This window comes from Poromitra crassiceps, assembly GCF_964638095.1.
Source record: "Poromitra crassiceps genome assembly, chromosome: 6".
Classification (NCBI taxonomy): domain Eukaryota; kingdom Metazoa; phylum Chordata; class Actinopteri; order Beryciformes; family Melamphaidae; genus Poromitra; species Poromitra crassiceps.
Genome location: NC_139627.1, coordinates 46,545,488 through 46,569,092, shown reverse-complemented (window position 1 = coordinate 46,569,092; position 23,605 = coordinate 46,545,488). Strand labels below are relative to the sequence as shown.

General features: G+C 44.0%; 2 protein-coding genes across 2 annotated transcripts in view; both read left to right on the top strand.

Annotated features, from left to right (window-relative positions):
- The window catches only part of LOC310777931 (NACHT, LRR and PYD domains-containing protein 3-like), a gene marked incomplete at its 5' end in the record, with an annotated part of 66,629 nt that overhangs the window by 32,478 nt on the left and 10,546 nt on the right, over positions 1–23,605 (top strand). Inside the window, 5 exons of the mRNA XM_083638274.1 lie at positions 18,198–18,748; positions 19,086–19,141; positions 19,656–19,870; positions 20,513–20,781; positions 21,460–21,576. Coding sequence (XP_083494400.1) covers positions 18,198–18,748; positions 19,086–19,141; positions 19,656–19,870; positions 20,513–20,781; positions 21,460–21,576 — 1,208 coding nt within the window. The remainder of the gene's footprint in view (positions 1–18,197; positions 18,749–19,085; positions 19,142–19,655; positions 19,871–20,512; positions 20,782–21,459; positions 21,577–23,605) is intronic.
- On the top strand, positions 8,195–18,000 carry LOC310778746 (NACHT, LRR and PYD domains-containing protein 12-like; the record flags this gene model as incomplete). The annotated part of the gene is made up of 5 exons (XM_083639202.1): positions 8,195–8,268; positions 11,640–11,867; positions 11,950–12,120; positions 15,532–15,705; positions 17,946–18,000. The coding sequence occupies exons 3-5, from the start codon at positions 11,951–11,953 to the stop codon at positions 17,998–18,000; spliced, it is 399 nt and encodes a 132-aa protein (XP_083495328.1). The 5' UTR covers positions 8,195–8,268; positions 11,640–11,867; position 11,950.

Below are 23,605 nucleotides of genomic sequence, written 5' to 3'. Positions count from 1 at the left end.
AGAAATAGAGAATGTGAGGAGGGAAGTACAGAAACCATGTTTAGTAGCCTATTGGTTAATAACAGTTGTTAAAGAAACACAGAATTTTTCTTTTTTTCCCCAGTGGCTGACATCATGGAGAATGTTCAAGAGGAGCATAAAGCCCATCTGATAGAAAGGTTTACATGCATATATGAAGGAACAGCAGCCAGTGAATCTCCATTTGAAAGGATGTACACACGAGTCTTCTGCATTACTCAAGGGGTTGAGGAACATGGTTGCAATTCACACGAGATTTTACATCAGTTTAACCTCTCAAATGTGGAATCATCACTTTCACCAAACTGGATTAGAAGTCAACAGATTGACTGTCTTGATATCTTCAATCCCAAACTCCAACCTGGCAAAGAAACGTCCATCAAAACAGTAATGACAAAGGGCATTGCTGGGATTGGAAAGACGGTTGCTGTCCAGAACTTCACCCTTCAGTGGGCAAAAGAAAAATCCAACCAGGACATTGATTTCATTTTTGTGCTTCCTTTCAGAGAGCTGAACATGCTCAAAGAGGGAGAGTACAGTCTGATCCAACTTCTACTTCACTTCTACCCTGAGCTGAAGCGGATACGAAATACACAGGAACTTGTCAACAAGAAAGTGCTGTTCATCTTTGATGGTTTGGACGAAAGTAGATTTCCACTGGATTTTGCTGATAGCAAGACAGTGAGTGATGTAGATCAGACATCGACAGTGGATGTGTTGCTGACAAACCTCATCAAGGGGAACCTACTTCCCAATGCTCTCCTCTGGATGACTTCTCGACCTGCAGCAGCCAATCAGATTCCTCAACAATACATTAACCAGATGACAGAAGTGCAAGGGTTCACTGAACAACAGAAGAGCGAGTTCTTCAGGAAAAGATTTAGTGATGCTAACCAGGCCAAAGAAGTCATATCTCGTCTCAAAGGGATGATAAGCTTCTATTTCATGAGCCATATACCAATCTTCTGCTGGATCACAGCAGAGGTTTTTAAGAAAGGATGGAGTGACCAGAAGAGTAGAATGATCACAACAGTGACAGAGTTGTACATTCACTACTTACTCATTCAAACGCAACGTACAACAAAGAAATATGAGAACAGGCCAGGTGACATGGCTGAAAAAGAGGCGCTCGAATCAAGGAATTATACCATGCTCTTTAAACTGTCCAAGTTAGCATTTGAACAACTGGAGAAAGGGAACATCTTATTCTATGAAGAGGACCTTAGGCAATGTGGCATTGATGTTGACAAAGCGTCAGAGTTTTGTGGATTTTGCTCAGAGATCTTGAAGCAAGAGTGCGGGCTGTACCATAAGAAGATGTTCAGTTTTGTGCACCTCAGCTTTCAGGAGTTCCTTGCTGCTGTTTACGTGTTCCACTGCTGTGTGACCAAGAACGTCAGCGCTTTGAAGTCTTTTCTGGAGGTTGACCTTACAGATCTGCCATTCCATGACCTGCTGAAGAGGGTCGTGGATAAAGCTTTACAGAGTGAGAATGGTCAATTGGACCTTTTTCTCTGCTTCTTTCTTGGCATCACACTGGGGTCCAATCAGAATATGTTACAAGGTTTACTGCCACAGACAGAGAACAGCTCAGAGACTGTGGAGGAGATGAAGAGATACCTTCGAAATTTCAATGTAGAGAACATCCAACCTGAGAGGTGCATGAATCTTTTCCTCTGCAAGTATGAGCTGAAAGAACACCAAGTTCAGAAGGAAATCCAGATGTTTCTTAAGTCAGGAGTAATGCTCTCAACCATTGACTGTTCAGTACTGTCCACCATGCTGCTGATGTCAGAAGGAGTGATTGATGAACTTGATCTGACAAAATGTCGAAAACCATTGGTGGGGATTGATAAGCTTATGCTACCAATAAAGAAGTGTAAACGAGCAGCGTAAGTAGCACCTTAGAAATGACCATACACTGCTTTATAGTACATTCATTACACCTGAACCAGCACACCTTGAGCACCTTGACAGTTCCGTGGCAAATTTCAACAATTATGCCAGCTCTTATATGGCATTCCCTTAAACAAGACAATCTGACCAAAATCATTTTTTTAAATGTGCAAAAATACATATAATCACAAACAGTGGGCAAATACTTTTTCACTGCAGCGTAGATGTTAAAGATTGTCTGGGTCCAGACCTTTGAATCCGCCCACTCTATGAGTTGACTGATTCTGGTCTGGCATCGTAACATTCAACAGTGGATTCTCGGTTGAAAAAACTTTCGGTCCAATGACATGATGTTACTTGTGTACTCACTACTGAAATAATAATCCAAAGTTACGGGAAACTGTCATTTTCAAAGTAAATCCATAGCCAGAACTGACGTGGCAGAACTAAAGTTATACTTCTTTGTTGACTGAGGCACATGCGCTGTGTACAGCCATCAGTACCACCCCCGCTCCCACCTACTGGCAACACAAAAAGTGGTTTATCTCGAGAACCATTCGTCGGATCGACTTCAAACTCTGGGAGTGCACTTAGGGGGACCTGGCGGAGTGCAGTTAGCCTGGTAAACCAGCCGGTCACGTGAACTCACATTTCATTTCATTCTTCGTTCCCATCTGGCCTGAAGCCTTCACAACAGTCTTTGCAGTGGGTGAAAGTTGGGCAGTGTACTTGCCTTGAAAGACAACTCCTTCAGCCAATCAGCGTTGGATCCAGTCAAACCCAAATCTACTCAGGAGAACGGCAAAACATATTTTTCATATTTTTCCCAGAAACTCCTGTTGTATATTCCTGTACTTGTTTAATTGTTGTTATTGAGTCTATTTCTGTTATTTCTGCAATAACCGCACTTTATGGCTGTTTAAACAAGACGAACATTGATATTACTCCTCGAGGCGGACAGGCAAGGAGGCAGACGTTACTGTTTTCCTAGCGACGTTCTGATTGGCTGGTTACGATGTCAACTACGAGGTCGCTGATTGGCTTTTCCGCTTTGCCGTTTCTGCAGACAGCCCTCCCAGTAGTGATGCGCGGGTCACCCAGAACCCGCCGGGTCCCGCGGGCTGGCCCGCCCCGCAGGCGGTCAGGATTGGCAAATTATGAAAATATCGCGGGCGGGGCAGGCTTAAAACGTGACAAAGCAACATTATAATATAATTTAGTTAGAGCAGTGAAACACGCAGAGTAACCCTTTATTAAGACGTTGTCAGGATCGGTGTTAGACATGTGGATCTATTCGCGGGTCGTTGATGGCCAAGGCAAACTTGGTAAGTGAAGTCTTGAGAAGCTGGGGTGTTGTGGAACTTGATAGCTGAGTCTGCACTTGTTCGAGGTTGGGGAACGGTTGCAGAGATTGAAGTGATCCTTGATGTGAGTTTATGAATCACTGGCCAGGACCTGCAGGAACAGGCCCTTATAGATCCGAATATGACATCACCTGTGTTATGACATCACCAGCGAAAGGCATGAAAGACACTTATGAATCATGACATCATCAGTGATCGATGACATCATAGTAGGAATGACGACGTCAAAGTAGGAATGATGACGTCATCCTAACAGTACCCTCCCCTCAACGGGCGCCACCCGGCGCCCGATCAGCCGCAAGGAAATCCCGAATGAGCGCAGCGTCAAGGATGAACCGGCGGGGAACCCAACTGCGTTCCTCGGGGCCGTACCCCTCCCAATCCACCAGGTATTCAAACCCACGACCCCTGCGTCGCCTGTCCAACAGCCGCCGGACCGTGTAGGCAGGGTGGTCGTCGATTAACCGAGGCGGCGGGGGGGGCCGCCGCAGGAGGGCACAAGGGACTAGAGTGCACCGGCTTGACCTGGGATACGTGGAAGGTATGGTTGATGCGACAGAGAGAAGCAGGTAGAACCAAGCGGACAGCCGCTGGGTTCACAACCCGCTCAATAACAAAAGGCCCGATAAAACGGGGCGCAAGCTTCCTTGACTCAACCTTCAAGGGAACGTTCCGAGACGAGAGCCACACTCTCTGACCCAGCGCATAGGCTGGGGCCGGTGTGCGGCGGCGGTTAGCCTGGACTTGTGTCTCGGCAGAGGAGCGTAATAGCGATGCGCGAGCCCTCTTCCACGTGCGACGGCAACGGCGCAAATGTGTCTGCATGGAAGGCACCGCAACCTCCTCCTCCTGGGAGGGGAACAAGGGGGGCTGAAAACCGAAGCAGCACTCAAAGGGAGACATGCCGGAAGAGGCGTTGGGGTGCGTGTTGTGGGCGTACTCAACCCACGGCAACTGGGCACTCCAGTGGGAGGGGTCAGCAGCTGTGGTGCAACGCAGCATGGTCTCCAACTCCTGGTTGACCCTCTCGGCTTGGCCATTGGTCTGCGGGTGATAACCCGACGAGAGGCTGACAGTCGTGCCAAGGGCCAAACAGAAGGCCTTCCAAACCTGAGAAATGAACTGGGGTCCCCGATCGGACACAATGTCAGATGGAATGCCATGTGCCCGGTACACGTGTAAAACCAAGAGGTCCGCCGTCTCCTTGGAGGACGGGAGCTTAGGAAGTGGGATAAAATGAGCCCACTTAGAGAATCGGTCAATGACGGTCAAGATGACGGTGTTCCCATGGGATGGAGGGAGTCCGGTTATAAAGCCCATGGCCATATGAGACCAAGGGCGACGAGGTATAGGGAGGGGGCGAAGAAGGCCTGACGAGGGTTTAGTCGAAGTCTTGTTTCGGGCACAGACCGGGCAAGCGGCGACGAACTCCCTAGTATCCCCCTCCATGGCGGGCCACCAGAAGCGCCTGCGGATGAAGGCAAGGGTCCGTCTAACCCCAGGGTGACAAGTAAGCCGCGTCAAGTGGCCCCACAGAAGAACCTCAGAACGGGCGGAGTCAGGAACGAATAGACGTCCTGGCGGAACGCCCTTTGGGTCAGGCTGTCCCTGTTGGGCTAGACGGACACGCGATTCAATCTCCCACGTTACCGCGGCCACAAAACAGGCCGCAGGCAACACGGGTTCGGGCTCAGCCCGTATGTCAGCAGAGAACTGGCGGGACAGGGCGTCTGGCTTGACGTTCTTAGAACCCGGTCGGTAAGTTAAGGTGAAGTTGAACCTCCCGAAAAACAAGGTCCACCTGCCAACTTGGTAAGTGAAGTCTTGAGAAGCTGGGTGTTGTGGAACTTGATAGCTGAGTCTGCACTTGTTCGAGGTTGGGGAACGGTTGCAGAGATTGAAGTGATCCTTGATGAATCACTGGCCAGGACCTGCAGGAACAGGCCCTTATAGATCCGAATATGACATCACCTGTGTTATGACATCACCAGCGAAAGGCATGAAAGACACTTATGAATCATGACATCATCAGTGATCGATGACATCATAGTAGGAATGACGACGTCAAAGTAGGAATGATGACGTCATCCTAACAGTACCCTCCCCTCAACGGACGCCACCTGGCGTCCAATGAGGCCATCAAGGATGGCATCTGGGGGACAGAAAATCCGCAGGTTCTGGTGGGGGTGCTCTTCAGCAGGTGGTTAGACGCAGGTGGTTAGACCCCAAAGGGGGTGTAGGAGAGTGAGGTGCTCTTCAGCAGGTGGTTAGATGCAGGTGGTTAGACCCCAAAGGGGGTGTAGGAGAGTGAGGTGCTCTTCAGCAGGTGGTTAGATGCAGGTGGTCAGACCCCAAAGGGGGTGTAGGACAGTGGAGGTGCTCCTCCCTAATACTGGATATAATAATGGCCATCCCCCGGGGCACGATCCAAACACGGGAGGCTGGAGACCATCAAAAGGGTCAAATGCCGCCGTCTCCGAAGGGAGAGCCACAGGGGGATCTGACTCAGCGAGGCCTGCCCTCCCGACCTGTAGTTTGGGGAGGTCACCCACCGTCTCCTCCTTTAAACGCTTCTTATTTCTTCTTGCTCTTGACCGAGGGCTGACGACACTACGGGGACCTCCCAGCATCAAGCTGGAACCTACGTGTGGGTCAAGAACTGGAATAGGCTGCTGCTGAGGTTCGGGTTCAGACTCGGCGAGGGGAAGGTCCACAGGTTGTGCCTCAGGGCCAGCAGACTCGGAGTCCCCCTGCGGGGGGACGGAGCTGATCTGCAGGCAGTGATTGAACTTCTCAATGAGACGATCTACAGTCTTCTCCAACTCCTTAACCCTCTTGGAGACACACTGCCACTCCTGGGTCACGTGAACGCTGCCCAACCGTATGGGTTTCGGGGTTGAACCCGTAGAGTCTTGATCCACTGAGAGTACCACGGGCCGGCGAGCGGTGGGACCACTTACTGGACGCCGGGAGCAGGAGGAGAGGTAATGCCCGGCTCGACCACAGTACAGGCAGCTCCGGGTGTCCAAACGGTGCTGCCTCTCCTCTGGTGTGATGCGAACCCTGCCGGTCAAATCACGGTACAGATGGCTGCTGGGACTCAAATGTGGCTGCCCCTGCTCTGGGATGACGCGAACTCCCCCCCAGAATATGCGCTTAGCAGCTGGAGGCGGCCGAGAGGCAGAGCTAGAAGCAACGGCCGCTGTGACCGGGGGGGTAGCAGGTCTGGAAACCTCCGGAACGACGGTGCGCTCGGAAGCTGGGGCAGGGGGGGCAGAAGGCTGCGGAATGACACCCTCAGGAGGGTTTAGTCTGTCGAGAAGATCTAGCCGTTTTACCAGGAGGGCGTACCGATCCTCGGCCTTGGAAGCCAGAGCCTGGATTGCTTCTTCCTGGTGGGCAATCAGGCGACCGTCGAGAAGATCTAGACGTTTTACCAGGAGGGCGTACCGATCCTCGGCCTTGGAAGCCACAGCCTGGATTGCTTCTTCCTGGTGGGCAATCAGGCGCTTAAGTATGATCGGCAAGTCTCCGAACGTGATAGGACGAGTGGAGACATCAGGATGACTGGAGATATCAGGATGAGTGGAGATATCCAGCTGACCGCCTGGTGGGTCAGCTGAAGCGACGTTTGAAGCTGTCTGCAGTGCACCTGCTGCACTAGTAAAGAAACGCTTCAAATGAGGTAGCCTATGTGCTCTCAAAACAAACATTTTGGAAGGATTATTCGCTGTAATTAAAGTGTCCATAAAACTAATGCCACCGCAAATTTTCTATGTGGACTCGACTGATGTATTTGTCAATTTTACTGCAACGTGAGTAGGCTACGTGACTAATTGAGAGCGCATGAGGTAATTAAAAGAAATTGGAAGGAATAAGAACTGTTTCTGTAGCCTACCTCCTTTACCTGCTAGTTACCTCCATTTTGAGACCTTGGATGAATTGAGGAAAGATCGATAAGTTAGTAGTGCCGACGAGCAGAAAGAACTTTGACATGAAAGCAGCTGCCGCGCAACGCATCCACAGCAGTAAAACTTGTCCAGTCGCGCACCGGCACGCATGTGTGTGTCTGTCTGTGAGAGAGAGAAGGAGACGAGTTTGGACACCTTGGAGAGCTCTGCTGTGCTCATCGTGAGTCCAGAGACACTTATTACATTAAATTGGCCGTTTGCGGGCTGCTGGGTTGGGTTGGGTTCTGGGTTTTCAGATATTTTAATGGGGCGGGCGGGGCGGACTGGCTCCGATGACGGGTTGGGTTGGTGCGGGCGTTAAAAAACCCTGATCTGCGCATCACTACCTCCCAGAGTTGAGGCCAGATGGTCCCGCAGAACCAAATGAAATGTGAGTTCACATGACCGGCTGGTTTACCAGGCTAGAGTGCAGTGCCAAATTTCGTGCAATTCCGTATAGCACCACCTACTGGCAACACAAAATGGTTTATCTCATGGACCGTTTGATCAACTCCAAACTAGGGGAGTGCACTGCTGGGAACCCGGCAGAGAGCAGTGCCGACTTTCATGCAATTCGGCATAGCACCACCTACTGCCAACACAAAAAGCAGTTTATCTCAAGAAAAATCCGTCTGATCGACTTAAAACTGGGGGAGTGCGCTGCTGGGGACCGCCCAGAACACACAGACCTTACACAAACAACACAATACCGCCGGGCTGGAGTCCCAGCAAACTAGATTTGAGTAAGAGTTCCAAAACACAAAAGTTTCCCTTTTTCCAGTTGACATCAATATCTATGCTTTCACATAACCAATATTATTGTAATAGTCCTGTCCTGACTTTTTCTACTTTTACAGACTGACGAGTGAGCATGTACAAGATTTTGATGGCTGCCTTGAAATACTAGTCTCCATTCTTCAATCGAAGGAATCTTCTCTGAGAGAGTTGTGTGTGCTGTGTGTTAACTGCAACATTGGTCTCTTCCCTCACCGTCTCCTTGATGCACTGAAACATCCTAACTGTAAACTGGAGACACTCAGGTCAGTGGTAGATTAAAGCCTCAACTGTTTCTCCAGACATTCACTTATGGAGAATAATCCTTTCCGAATATTAAACGTAGATATTCTGATCCACAGCTATATATTAAACTTAATGTATTTTAAGATTTATTTTATTGGTTGATCAGGGACAATACACATTAAAGGAGAATTTCGTTGTTTTTTAACCCCTCTCCTCACATTAATTATGATCTGACAACTCACCCAGTCATCTCCGCAGCGTTTCTGGCCGTCCTAGCGTTGTTTTGAGATCAATAGCGTCCAAGCCAGTCGTAAAATGGAGCTCCGAGGGGGCCAAGTGGCAGCCTGTCTTTCCTGCATCTAAATAGCCAGTTTTATTCCCGTTTTCGCCACATATCGTCATAATCTCATCCCGCAACAACCACCAGACTGGTATTTCCCCCCGGGCTGTTCCCTGGAGTCTACCAGGGATCAAATTACCTCATTCGTGATCTCGGTCACCAAGTCTCGTCAAGTCCCGCGATACTTTCCTGCCGGCTGGCCAACTACCTGTAGTTGGGAACAGGAGAGGGGTCCAGGTTCAAAAGAACCGAAATTCTCCTTTAACTAAACTAACCACAAGGCCCAGTGTTAGCCAAGGGGCAAATTTTAAACTGTTGTCCTTGCGATGTCAGCACTTTATGTTTCATGTTGTTTTTAACTTATGGTTTGACGGTTGATTTCACTGTTGCTGTCTTTACATGTGTAACTGTTGTATGAGCTGCTGTATGAACAGGTCGCACTTGTAAATGAGACTTCGGTCTCAATGTGATTTTACCTGTTTAAATAAAGGCTAAATAAATAAAATAAAATGTCATAAGCCATTCACAAAAACAAAACAAAAAACAACAAAAACGTACAAGCAGGTTAGCACAACAATAACAATGAAATAGCAATAGACTACCATTAGATAACTAGTCATAAATCTGCGGGTGGAAAGGTTTTCTTGAATGAATGAATGAATGAATGAATTAATTTTATTCTGGATAATGCAAGACAAACATCTAAGGGATAACATGAAAAGTGTGAACACTTATTTCCATCATGGTCCCTGGTCTTATAAAACATGACACACAACACGATAGTAAAATCAGGTTAAACAATAGAGAACAGTCAAAGGATAAAAAGAACATTAGATAAAAAAAAACATATCATAGCACCGGGGGACTCATGTTTTACACAAGTTTGCTCAAAAATAATTTAAAATTTAAAACCATTCAGAGAATTAGCAAGCCTAATTTCAAGGATTCTGGGGATTCAGGGATTTTGTTCCATTCCTCTCCACCCGAATAGAGGAACGTACTTCTTCCTACCTCGGTCTTCAGATTGGGCAATTTTAGATCTGCTACACTGGCTCTTGTGTTCTGGTTATGGATGTCATGGACACACTGGAAGTACTTGTTGAAGTAGTTGGGGCAAAGGTCATGTGATATTGTATATACCATGGTAAGCTTCAACTGTTGGACTCTGCTTTCCACTGGGAGCCAATTTAACTCTTTAAAGTGGGGTGGGCCAATGTGCGTTCTTGGACTGAGGCCAAGGATGACCCTCATCAATTTGTTTTGGGCTTTTTGAAGCCTGTCTTTAGATTTCTTTGTGATGCCACTCGACCAGTATACACAGGTGTAGTCATAGTGACATTGAATCAAGGACATAGCTAAAGGGTAACACTTTACAATAACATACACAAATACTGTAGTAGTTACTAGTAAACTAATGATTAACTAATAGTTAGTTAATGAGTAGTTAATGTATAATTTGTCATTAGTCAATCACTATTTAATCATAGTTAATGAGTAGTCATTAGTTAATGATTAGTATCTAAGTTCCTGAGTAGAGTAGTTAATCATTACTTAATGATTACTAAATGTCAGCTTGTGAATATAGTAGTTAATCATTAGTTACTGATTAGTCGGTCAGTTCCATGAGTAGAGTAGTTAATCATTCGTTAATGATTAATAAATGTCAGTTTGTGAATATATTAGTTAATAATTAGTTAATCACTAGTTAAGGTCACATTGTGAGTATAGTAGTTAATCATTAGTTCATGATTAGTTGTTAGTTCCTTAGTAGAGTAATTACTCATTAGTTAATGGTTAGTCAATGGTCCGTTTGTGAGTATATAGTTAATTGTTAGTTACTCATTACTTAATTATTACCTGTCCATTAGTTACTCTTTTTGTGTACCCTCTTTTAAAGTGGTGCATCATACTCAGTAGTTTATGAGTACTGAATCATTACCTGTCCATTTGTTACTCTTTTTGTGTACCCTAATATAAAGTGAAATATATCCTTATCAAACAAACACTCGCTCCAGGTGAGATTTGAACCCTCAGGCACTGAAGATATGGGGGGGAACACAACCACAGCGCTCACAGTGTCCCAGGCGAGAATCGAACTCAGGACCTTCTAACTGTGAGGCGACAGCGCTACCGACTGCGCCACCGTACCCCCATTCTAACTTACAAACACAAACTGTAGGTTTAGCCATCATGTTCTTTCATAAACAGCCTGATTGGAAAGAAAACATTGCCACTGAGATGTAACAACAAGCACTTTTATTATTATTATTTAGTATTATTATTATTTAGTAAAAAAAAAAAAGAAATTAGTAAAAAAAAAAAAAAAAAAAAAAATTTTTTTTTTTTTTTTTTTTTTGGGCCCCTTGATGTCCCGGGCCCCGGGAGCCCGTTGGTAAAATCGGCCCTGGCGGACAGACATGCAGGACATAGACATGACAAATGCAACCAATAAGCCTAAAATAACAAACAGAAGAGAGAGCAAGGTATATTAAGCAGTACAGAGAACATGCAAAGAGGGCTTGCAAAGCTGAGTTAGACGTAACTCACACAACTCACACAGCTCACACAACTGGCAATTGTCTTTAAATGTGTTGTACGTTTTACTAGTGCATATGTGTAATGGTTTTTCCAAAAGTGTGCTGCTTTCACTGAGAATGCAGGCTGGTTTAAGAACTTGTCCTAAATGGAATGAACTCAGTTCATGAATTCAGTTAAATTAATTCAGTTAATCCTCATCATCCCAGCACATCCACAGCTCTGTTTTCTTCTTCAATATTTGATTTTAAAAAATTCAGGACAATGTACAGCAAGACAACAACAAACATGCTCAAACACATGCAGGACAATAAAAGAAAAACATACATATTATCAATATTCAATATTACAACATGATTAGCAGCTGCATAAGGTGTTTATGTGCTTGTGAGAGATATTGTGCCTGAGGTCCCACACAAGGGAACTGTGAGAAACAAGCCAGGCGAGTCACCCATCACCCCTAACCTCATCGAGGTACATAGCTCTGTTTAATGATATGCCATCTTGTTTCCACAGATTGTCCAGCTTCGCACTACCTGTTGAGTATTGCTACGCATTGGCCTCTGTCCTTCAAACAAAACCATTGTCCCTGAGAGCGCTGGACTTGACATACTGCCGAAGTGACCAATGTGATTTCACTGATTATTCTGAAAAGGTGGAAAAGAAAAATACATTTGATCAGAGCCCGTTGCTTGTTATCCCTTCTGTATTGATCAGTCCAGACTTTAAACTGGTGGAATTCAGGTAAGTGTCTTTAGTGATGGGACAATCATCACAATTTTCTTTACATATTCTTTTTTTTAATTAATTTTTGTCTTTATTTTAGGATGTCTGGTTGTCTCCTACAAAGTAAATGCTGTCAAGTATTTGCCTCAGTTCTCAGCTCAAATTCCCACCTGAGAGAGCTTGATCTAAGTGACAACAATCTGCAAGATTTAGGAGTGAAGCTGCTTTCTATTGGACTGGGAAGTCCTGAATGTAGGCTGGAGATACTGAGGTACTAATACACATCCTGGTGCTATTAGATAAGAGATTCAGCATGATTAAATCAATACTCTCAGGAGTAACAATTACAGACAAACAATTCACTGCAATAGTACTCAATCCAACAATGGTTGGACATGGGGGGGGGGGGGTGTCTGCTTTTATTTTATTTTTTGTCCGATTGAAATGTTCTATGGTCTCTCATGATTCGGAATATAGCTGAATTACTGTTTTCGTCCAAGTAAAACATTTTATAAGGATTTTAAAGAAACATCTATGGGGAAATAAATAGGGAATGAAATCTCTTAGGCCACATGCCGAACCTGGAAGAGGGTGTGACTTAGGTACTCTATAGGCCATACATGGGCAACATATGGCAACATATTGCCCCCTGTGTGGCCCGCGATGGAATTGCAAAAAATTCTGAACGCAACATGCAAGATACCCGCTGAATAAGTGTCCAAATGTTCATGTCATTCTGGCCAATACTCTTCTGTTATAGCATTTCAGTCTGGAATATGGAATATCTTTCAATAATATTTATGACTAAAAGGCTAAAAGTAATCTCATGTGTAAGAAATGACTGTTCTACATTGAAGTAGAAATTTAAATAATTAACTTGTTGGTTTTGGATTTATCTAGCTTCAAGAGTGCATTTTTGTTTTTGTGTGACCCTCAACACAGGCTTTGAGAATCCCGGGCCACTTACTGATACTTATGCTTAAATTAACCCACTCATATTCTGGTTTATTTCAAGAAAAACATTTCGGCTAGTGGAAATTCTAATTGGCTGGTAACTTTAAAATCTAGCAGCCATATTGGCAGGTGGTGAAAAAAGTTAATTTCAAGCCCTGCAGGGAGAGCAGGTGGTGACATAGGAGTGAGTGAGAAAAGGATCAAATATTGGTGGTTAAGACTGAATAATGACATCACAACTGTTAATTTAAAATGAGTTATTCCTCTAAACCTGGCTTCAAATGCCCAAAAATGTTCACGCTGGCGCCGTTCAGCCCTCAGCAAAAACTGGTAGTGAGGACATTTTTTTGTGGCCTTCTCTATCATCAAAGTTGCCCATCCATGGGTTATGGCATGACAATATTTGTTCGGCCCCCGGCAACAATCTGGGTTTCTCATGTGGCCCCCCATGAAAAATAGTTGCCCACCCCTGCTATAGGCCTAATTATAGTTATGTTAACACGTTCACTGCCAATGATGAGTTGACTCGTCAAAAAAAAAAGAAATCTTTTTTTGACGGTGGGATATGGATCAACGCCCCCCACGTCTCCTATAAAAATATTGGAGCCACCGAACGTGTACAACCCATTCCACCGACCCACTAAGTGGCGACAGTGCTCTCCAGACTAGAAGCCGAGCCAAAACTGCAGGGGAACGCGCGAGGAAACCATTCTCATACTGTAAAATGGATTGGCGAAAACGCTTTCGCTTTCACGCATTATCGCGCTGCGAGCTGGCGGTGGGGGATTGCAAATTTGCATAATAGATTATGCGTGCAACACACTTTGAAACACGGCAGAAAGTTGTACAGCTGAGCTCTGCATTGCAGCTGAGCTCACAACCGAAACGACTCATGCAGACTCGCCCAAAGAGCAGCCGCCAGCAGCCAGGCAGCACAGACAGGCAGAGCCTCGCTTGTGACAAACGCTGCAAAGCCACCAGAGACACACCCACGGAGGGAGGAGTTTGAAGGAGAGGGGGGTTTCCTGCTGCTATGGAGGAAATTACTGTTCAAAACTATTGTTTAGATGTCTGACGTCTTACGCCAAAAATAAATGGTTAAAGTGACTGTTCTATCGAATTTCACAAAAAGCCATTTATCTCAGAATAAATTTTCAGACGCTGAAACCATGCTGTATTCTACTGCTAATGCCTACATAACTACTAACTCTACAAACTAACTCTTTTAGACAGAGAAAGCACACATTCTATTAGTTCTTTTGAGATCATTTGTGTTCACAAAATCTTAGCAGAAAAGAATCCTCGGCTCTTGAAAGATGAGCCAGAATCCTCAAAAAAAAAACTTGGCAGAACCTACCTACAGTATTGAAAAAACGGCTGGCAGTGAATGTGTTAAGTGCCCCTAAAGTAAAAAATCAGTTTTTGTTAGTGTTCCTACAGTTGGATGTCTGAGCTTCATTGTGCAGAATGATGTCTGTATCGAGTTTGACACTAGAAGGCTGTTTCCACAATTGTCAGGTGAAAGTGGAAATTTCTCTGAATCTTGCTTTCAACAAGCAAGATTCATGACATCATGAATCCTGGAGCCAATCACTGTCCAGTATTCAGCAGTTAAAGCCCCAATACATTCTCACTCCCAACTTGTCATATACTGCAGATCGGTCAGGAGCCTTTCTCGTCCCTTACAAGTGAGAATGTGTTGAACGCCTGTGTTGTATGCTATGATTGGCTAGTTAGGTTCTAGATAACACTTGTTGCTTTTGATTTTTAAATGAGGGAGAAGGAGGGTAAGTCATTTTAAGGATTTTAACAAGATAATTTAATGTTTTTTGTGGGGAAAACCATCAGAGACAAATTATTATTCAAAGTAGAGTATTTTACACACACATCTTGAAACATGACTTTAGGGGGTCTTTAAGTTACGTATGGATGTTGGTCTCGGTATGTTTTACTAGGATTGTTCCAGACCATTGTGAGTGGACCTTCAATAAAAATAAAAAAAAGTTTGAGTACCCCTTCTCTACTAAGCTGACGCTGCGAGATGGGGGCGGTATTGTTTTGTGAAAACAATACCGCCCCCATCTGGCACCACCAGGTTACTTCTCTACTGGATCTATGCTTGTTTAACACTAGAAGGACTAGAATTCCATAACTACTAGAATGGCCGTAAGTGGTCATTTTGACCACTAGATTCCAAACTTCTATAATCTCTCATGATAAATACCCAGTTGAGAGATTAATGCATTCATTGCGTTATTTTGAAAAGACGAAATAACACGAAAATGTGCATTTTAACAAGTTTAAAGAAGTGCCAGAATTCCATAACTACTAGAATGGCCATAAGTGACCACTAGATTCCAAACTCTATAATCTCTCATGATAAATACCCAATTGAGAGATTAATGTATTTGTTGTGTTAGAATATATTTAAAAAAGACAAAACAACACCAAAATGTGAAAATATATACTAAAGAATAGGTCTAGAACCCTGGGAAATTCAGTGAGGTCAAAATGCCTATGGTCTTACCAGGTAAAAATGATAAAGTTTCTTTGCCTTTTGTGTAATAATATATAACAAACTATTTTAAATTACAATACAGACACTTTTAGGAAAAGTCAGGTACCAGCAGCATTGTATTTTTTAATTCAACAAAGTTATTGCACATACATTTCAAAAATGTAAAAATGGCCGCTGTGCTCTTTGTGTTAATTGTCCTTCTCTGAGCAGGCTGTCAGGCTGTGGAATCACAGAGGACGGCTGTGCTTCCCTGGCCTCAGCTCTGAACTCCAACCCTTCCCATCTGAAAGAGCTGGACCTGAGCTACAATCATCCAGGAGCCTCAGGAGTGAAGCTGCTCTCTGCTGGACTGGAGGATCCATGCTGGAGACTGGAAAAACTCAAGTTAGTACACTGTAGAAAGGTGCAGATATGCCTGTTGTCATGATAAATTGTTTCATAGCTGGGTTGGTTGGGGCGATTGATTTTTTTTTTTTTTTTTTTTACGATGATGCCAAAAGCATTTACTAAAACACAATATCTCAAAAAGCCTGAAATGGATGTGAGAAAAGTCCAGAAGCGTTATGCCTATTGTAACTGAGGGGGCAATGATTTTTTTTAAATAAACATAGGCTATAATATTATAGGCTGTGTATGGTAGTTGAAACATAGTTTCAAGTTGATGTTTATTTATGTTTGTAGTTCAAACAAAAACATAAATACTGTATAGGCTACATACAGAACAAAAGGCTGTTATTTACCCTTTGTCGCCACCGGGTGAGTAAATATATTTGTAACTAAAACCATTAAAATTGACAACCGGTCCGCAAGCTTTTTTTCCATGTATCTGGTCCTTGGCACAAAAAATGTTGGGAACCCCTGCTCTAGAGGACACTAGATGAGACTAATGGAAGAGAAAATATTATTTCTACCTTCTGAAAAGGCAATACCAGCCAAAATAAACATTGTGTTACATTGCTTTGAAACATGTGGTCTCCCTTTTTTGTCAAGTCCATTGAGCCTGGGCAGTGGCAATGTACTTAGTCTGGTGATTATGGATCTTTCCAGGAGGCTGAGCAGTTTGGAAAATAGCCTTATGGTTACACCTGCTCAGTCTATTAATTTAAAATTAGATATTCCTTTAAATCTGGCTTCCAACTCCCCAAACATTTTTTGATTCTGGCGCTGCCCTCCTACCCCTTCAGATTGTTGGCTTGCATGACGCCCCTGGAAAAGTCATCAAGGTTATCCAGTATAGACTAGGGAAGTGTTTAGAACCTATGTGTCCTGTCAGTTATTGTACTATAGTAACAAATACTGCAACAGGAAGCAAGCTGGGGGAATGTGGCCCAATGTGGGCAGTGGTGGCCCAATGGTTAGAGAAGCGAGCTTGTGACCGGAAGGTTGTCGGTTCAATCCCCGGGACCGGCAGGATAAATCTGGGTGGGGAAAGTGAAAAGGCAGTGCTTGCCCCTCCCTCATTACCACCACTGAGGTGCCCTTGAGCAAGGCCCTTAACCCCAACTGCTCCAGTGGAGCTGATCAGTGGCCAGCAAATCAGACTGTGGTTGTACTGGTCAGCTTCCAGGTATGAATGTGTGTGAATGTGAACAGGGCACTCCTGAAAAAGAGAGCATTGCTCTCAGTGAGACTCCCCTGTATAAATAAAGGTAAAAAAAAAAAAAAAAAAAAATGTTTATGTTGTCGAGTTGAAACCATCTATATATTTCCAACGTTACCATACGACTCAACAACAATAAGATAATGGGCAGCTGACGCTACTGACTTCAAATAGTTTGCTTAGAATGCACGTACCTTCGCTTCAATAATTTACTTATTGAAGTGCAATAAATAGGAGAATGGGGTAAGATGAGCCAGTGGGCAAGTTGACCCCAACTGTGCACATTTATTGTCATGTGACCATACATTCAGGAAGCATCCATAGTTTCTATCTGGCTGTGTTGGAGAGAAGCACATGGCACAAGTGGAAATTTTTTAGTAATATAAAAAACAGTTTTTGTTTGCGAAAGTGTGTCTCGGCCCGGCCTTCGTTCTCACCTTATGGGTGTGGGGGCCGAGGTGGGGTGGGGGGCATCGGTGCTCTCCATCATTGGTTGCGGGATGCCGGTAGGTCAGAATAGTTTAGGCTAGGCTATAGATTAGCAACAGCCTACCTGTAGGCTGTAGATTAGCTAGACGAGAGGATTCCAAAGTTTGAGACCATGGGCCTCCTCTCAGATAAAGCATGGAAAAAGCTCCATGGAAAAAGCTGCCTTCACTCTTCAAATTACTAAAATAATTAAAACTGAAACACTAAAACAAATCACTCACTGAACCTCCCCTGAAACAGTTTGGGCCCCCTGGGGAGGCTCACCTCCCACTTTAGAAACCTCTGAGCTGGATCTTCTGATTGTTATAGTATTCAGGCTAATATTAGATTAGAGTAGAGTAGGACAGGGTAGACTAGGCTGTAGATTAGTTCAGAATCAGAATCAGAATCAGAAAAACTTTAATGATCCCCGGGGGGAAATTGGGACAAGTTAGATTCCTTGTGTGCTAGTTAGGTCCGGTTAATGGCTAGAGTAGTCAGATTGTCTGAGCTGTTGGTCTCTGCTGCCGGTTCTAGTGTGCCGCTGCTTCCTCAGTCTTGGACGCTGCTGCCCAGGCCGCTGCAGGGGGATGGCCAGGCGGATTGAGTAGCTGCCAATTAATCTAAATTAGCTCCATCTCACTGTCTGTTGTCTCTGCCTCAGTGTGGACCAAGATGAGGAGCACTGGGTCAACCCACAGCTACTGAACCAGTGTAAGGATGTGATTCACTCAGCGCAGCTTTTCACCCACTCAATTACTACGGTTAAACTGGCATAACTGACAATGAGTTACTTATTTCTTTACAGATGCCTGTGAACTCACGCTGGACCCCAACACAGCAAATGAACACCTTGTCCTCTCAGAGAGGAACAGGAGAGTGGCGTGTATAAAAGAGAAGCAGCCATATCCTGATCACCCAGAGAGGTTTGATGGTCACATCATGGGCCAGGTGATGTGTACAAAGGGTCTGACTGGGCGCTGCTACTGGGAGGTGGAGTGGCAAGGACTTGTGTCTGTTGGAGTGGCATATAAGAGTATTGAGAGGAAAGGACAGATGAACATGGGCATTGGATTCAACGAGAAGAGCTGGTGTTTCAGTATGACTGGATTTGGATTCATGTTCCACCACAAAAATGAAAGGACTTTTTTTCTTGTCCCATACACTGACGTCAAGGCATTCCTGGCCAGACCCTTGAGACTAGGAGTGTATCTGGACTGGCCAGCTGGCATCTTGTCATTCTACTACTGGCTTTCCTCTGACAAAAATACTCTCCTTCACACCTTCCACACCACGTTCTCTGAGCCTCTGTACCCAGTGTTCAGTGTTGATCAAGGATGCTCTCTGACCCTGTCCAAGGTACTTGAGTTGAATACGGATAGGGTGATTTATAGTTGCTTTAAATCACTATGTGTATAGAGTGCTTAAGTGCCCCCCCCCCCCCACACCCTCCTACTGTATGTCCACATGGGACCTCATTCCCCATTGACATTTTGTAAAATCCCTATAAAAAGAGTTTTGCTTGGACAAACCAATTGATTCAGCTACAAGATGAATCGAGAGTGACCATAAAACATTTACGAAATGTCAATGGAGAAAGTAACGGGTAATTCACTTTCTGAGGTCCCATGCGGAAAATGGGAGGGACTTAGGCACTATATAGAAATAACTAATTTTGTGTCTTTCTGCATTCTAGGTCCAAACAAACTTTACACCTGAACTGTTCACTGAATCTGCAAACACTGTATACAGGTAATCCTATCATGACAAAGAAAAGAGAAAAAACAAGCTTCTTGGATACTTGGAGACAATTTTAATTATGAGGTAAAGTACATGTCTACTGCAACAGTTAAACAAACAATGTACATCTTCAAAGAATAACGCATTTCAACCTCATTGGTCTTCGTCAGGCTGTGACGAGGCTGTTTCCAGCCTGACGTAGACCAGTAAGGTTGAAACGCATTGCATTTTGTGCCTTCCTTGAAGACGTACATTGTTTGTTTGCAGTAGACATCTACTTTACTTAGTAAATTAAAATGGTCTCCAAGTATCAAAGAAGCTCCCTTTTACTCTTTTCTTATACTTTTGACCTGCTGAGCTTTCTTGTGCCACATTCCAGAAATTGTACTACCTTTTCAGGCTGATATAAAATTCCTCATTTATATCATAGCAAACTAGTATCAAACTGGTGTAAGATGGGGCTCCCCGCCGGGTAGTGCCAATCCTACAAACGTCTGTATTCCTTAAACCATTGTGTGTCCTACAGGTTCCAGGCCCCTGGTCCAGGTGTGTTCCAGTGTACGTTGACTGGTCTGGTGATTACCATGGCTGAGGAGGGTGAGGTGCTGTACAGGACCATCCAATGGGACGAGAACCTTCTCAACTCAGCTGGCAAGACACCTGCAGGCCCACTGTTCAGCATCCAGTGTCCACAAGACTCTGTCTGTCAACTCCACCTCCCCCACTGTGAGAGCAGCCCGGGTAAGCACATCATACAGTCAGGATTATATCAAGTCAAGTTTATTTATATGCTAGAAATAGTGCACGCTCATTTCTAATGAAGCACGCTCGCCTGCTCAACTGGCATGTGCTTCGTGTTTAGCAATTGTGCACCATGCGCCGCGTGCCGTGAGCGGAACTCCTTACCCCTCCCCTTATTGTAGCTAGTAGCGAGATAACCTTAATTCAGAACTCATAAGCATGTCTCAAAGGACAGAGAATGTGTCTAGCAAAATCTAACTAAACACAATCAATGAGCAAAATTTAACTTATAGAAAACAATAGTAAAAAAAGAAAAAAAGAAAACCCAAGGTAGGCAAAAGCAGAATAGCCTAACTGACTGGCACCCCCAACCTTGACCCTAAAAGCCATCCAGGAATGCACGCAGGGAAAAACTTACAAAAATGAAAAAGAAACCCTTAGTAGGAAAAGAATTACGGTAACCTTGAAGGGGCTGCATGCAAATTATGTTGGTTGAACAAAAAAGTAAGAATAGTTTCCTTTTAAAGTCTACAAATTCTGATGTATAGTAATTTGTTAAGATGACATTCAGTTGCTGACATGGACATAACATGAAATTGTAATGGGGTTACATCTTGGATGGATGTCTCTGTGTATTCACAGCACCGCTTCCTGAAAGCCTGTCTGTTGTCCACATCACTGATGATGGAATGAGCATCCTCCAGCCCCTGGAGATCACAGAGACTCATGTGGGTGTGAGGGTGCCTCACCTCTCTGCCTTCGGCCTGGTGTGGGATTACATTATGAGGTTTCTGACTTTCACCGAGCAGCCCATCTGCGGCCAAGTGCTGCTGTTCCTCCAACCACCAGGCAGAACACAGAGACGAAAACTCAACGTGTTTCTGCTGCCAAACAACGTCCCTGTCCAGGAGGTAATGCTCTCTGTCTGTCACAGAATCATTTACCGTCACTTTTTGGCTGGACGGCATGGCGGCCAGCCCTAGAAATGTGAATGTCACTGACCGACTGAATGAGTGAGTGACTGAGTGAGAGAGAGAGACAGAGTGAGTGACGAAGTTTCTGTGAACTTAGCAAAAACAGGGTTAAAAATGGTTAACTAATGGACCAATCTAGGAGTATGTGAAATAGCAGAGTCCCGATTGGCTCTGAGAGGCTGTTTACAAATGAGCCACGAAACCACAGCAACTTGTCTGAGCTGGAGATAGCGACTGTTTGACTGCAGTAACAACCTAGACGGGAGTCTTTTGGTTTCTAAATACCTTCAATTCGGTTTACTTAACATGACATCCTGAAAATGATTGTTCAAACATCTATGTTACATTTATTGATTTATTTGGTTTATTCCTAAAACCACAGATGAACAATTAGTCGATATGTCATGTCGACTAGTGGTTTTGGTAGTCGACTAGTCTGTGAAAGCCCTACTGTTACCTGTTCACCTCCTATTGTGGCGATTTACTGCAATGTCTCCATACTGTACGTGAATGTTGCGAAAACTGAATAGAAGAAATCTTCATGAACACAATCAAACCAGTGTCTGCCTATATCAGCATGAACCCTCTAATAAGAATGTTGTGATGTCACTGAAGGTCAAAGGGCAACAAGAAAATGATGAGTACATCAAAGCTCCTTCCTACTGTGACCTCACCAAAAACCAAAGCTACAGTCTCCTCTGTGAGCCTGAGGGCTGTAAAGTCCAGCCTAAGGTGAGTATGTTAATACAACTTCTAGTGCCATAACATACAGACACATACAGTTTCTTGGTTAACTTTGGATAGTAATAATAATAATAATAATTAATATTACCATTATTATTATTATTATCATCATTATTACTAAATAATAATGATAATTAAAAAAGCTGTTGAATAGATTGTTTTAAATGCAAATCACAAACATACTACTTTTTTAAACATGACTACTATTCTTAGTCTTATTATTTTTCATTATTTTCCCCCCACACATAACAGACACTACAACAATATGACACATATACATATAACACAATACATCCTCACACAAAAAAAAAAAAAAAAAAGCAAATAGAAATACAAATATAGCCGCAAGCGGCGATGCGGGGTCCAAGCTTCCGGTGACTTGGGGGGTATATGTCAGATAGTGCACATTTATTCAGACTTGGTATATGCACAAGTAAACAAAGTTTGGTTGAGATCCGGTGACCTGACGGTTTCCAAGCAGTACTAGTAGTAGTAGTAGTAGCAGTAGTAGTAATAGTGTTGGTAGTAGTGGGAGTGGTAGCAGTAGTAGCAGCAGAAGTACTAAGAATAGTAAATGGTAAATGGTAAATGGACTGCATTTATATAGCGCTTTTATCCAAAGCGCTTTACAATGTGCCTACATTCACCCATTCACACACCGAAGGCGGCCAGCTGCCACGCAGGGTGCTGGCACAGCCATCGGGAGCAATTTGGGGTTCAGTGTCTTGCCCAAGGACACTTCGACGTGCGGACTGGAAGAGCCGGGGAACGAACCACCAACCTTCTAATTAGTGGACAACCCACTCTACCTCCTGAGCCACAGCCGCCACTAGTAGCCAATAGTAGTAGTAGTAGCAGCAGCAGCAGTAGTAGTGGTGGTTGGCTGTTATAGCGCCACCATCTGGTAGATTGGTGTAATTTTTTCCTCTGAGTAGTGGGTGATGTCTTGAAACTTGAAGTAGTACTTGGATAGAAAGCAGTTTTTGTGTACAATATCCCTTTAAGTATCTGGACAGAAAGTGGTATTTGGGTAGAACATACTGTCAATACGACAAGTACTTCTCTGGCTCTGCAGATACATATAATATGGTCTACAAAGTTAAATACAACAGTCTGGATAGCTCACTTGGTAAAGCACATGACTTATGCTAACTAAAGACCATTGCCGCTCAAATTTCAAACCCCACGTGGGATGAAAAACTTTCAACTTCAGACAGGTAAGTCAGTAACAGTAACAGTAATTAACCCCACATGCTGCCTCCTTATTTTGCGGTGTTTTATGAACTTTTTCAATATCTTGGAAATGTTAGCTGGAGATTGCGTGGCTGTGTTCAAGAACGTGTTTTGCAACAGGAGAGGTTAGTTCTTGTCTCATGATGGAGCTTTTGTGTTCTGAAATCAGAATTTTCAGTTGTCATTGTGTCTTTCCCACACACACATCAAACCATAGGGCGTAGTGGCGTCCACTACAGAAGGTTGATGGGGTTTATCCCTGAAATTGCTTTTGGTGACTATAGCCAGCACCCTGCATGGCAGCTTGTCATGCAGTCCATTTACCATTAAGGACATTTTTGTATTACACACATAATGCACCACTTTACATTAAAAGTATGCCCTGAATGGAGGTGTTTGAACTAATTGGTGTGGGTTGTGCTGTTACAATGAGCACATGAGTGACAAGGATAATTCAGATTGAATTCTCTTTTTGGACCTTTCACATGTGAAGACACAATAATGTATTGGAATGTTTTTCCTCTCTCATCTGAAAGAAGGCTCCCAGCAAACACAATTACATCATGATGATGTTCTGATATCATCTTTCAGTGACATCCAGGACTAGGCCAAATCACAGCCGATTTGAGGATCATTTAGACATCTACACAGGAATGTCAAGATGACGTCGAAATATGACATTACCATGAATAGGCATATTCAGTTATTCTGCTATGTACACAGTGTGTATTCAGCAGCGTTATACATAATTATATCCAGATTAACCTTTATTCTACATTTTCAA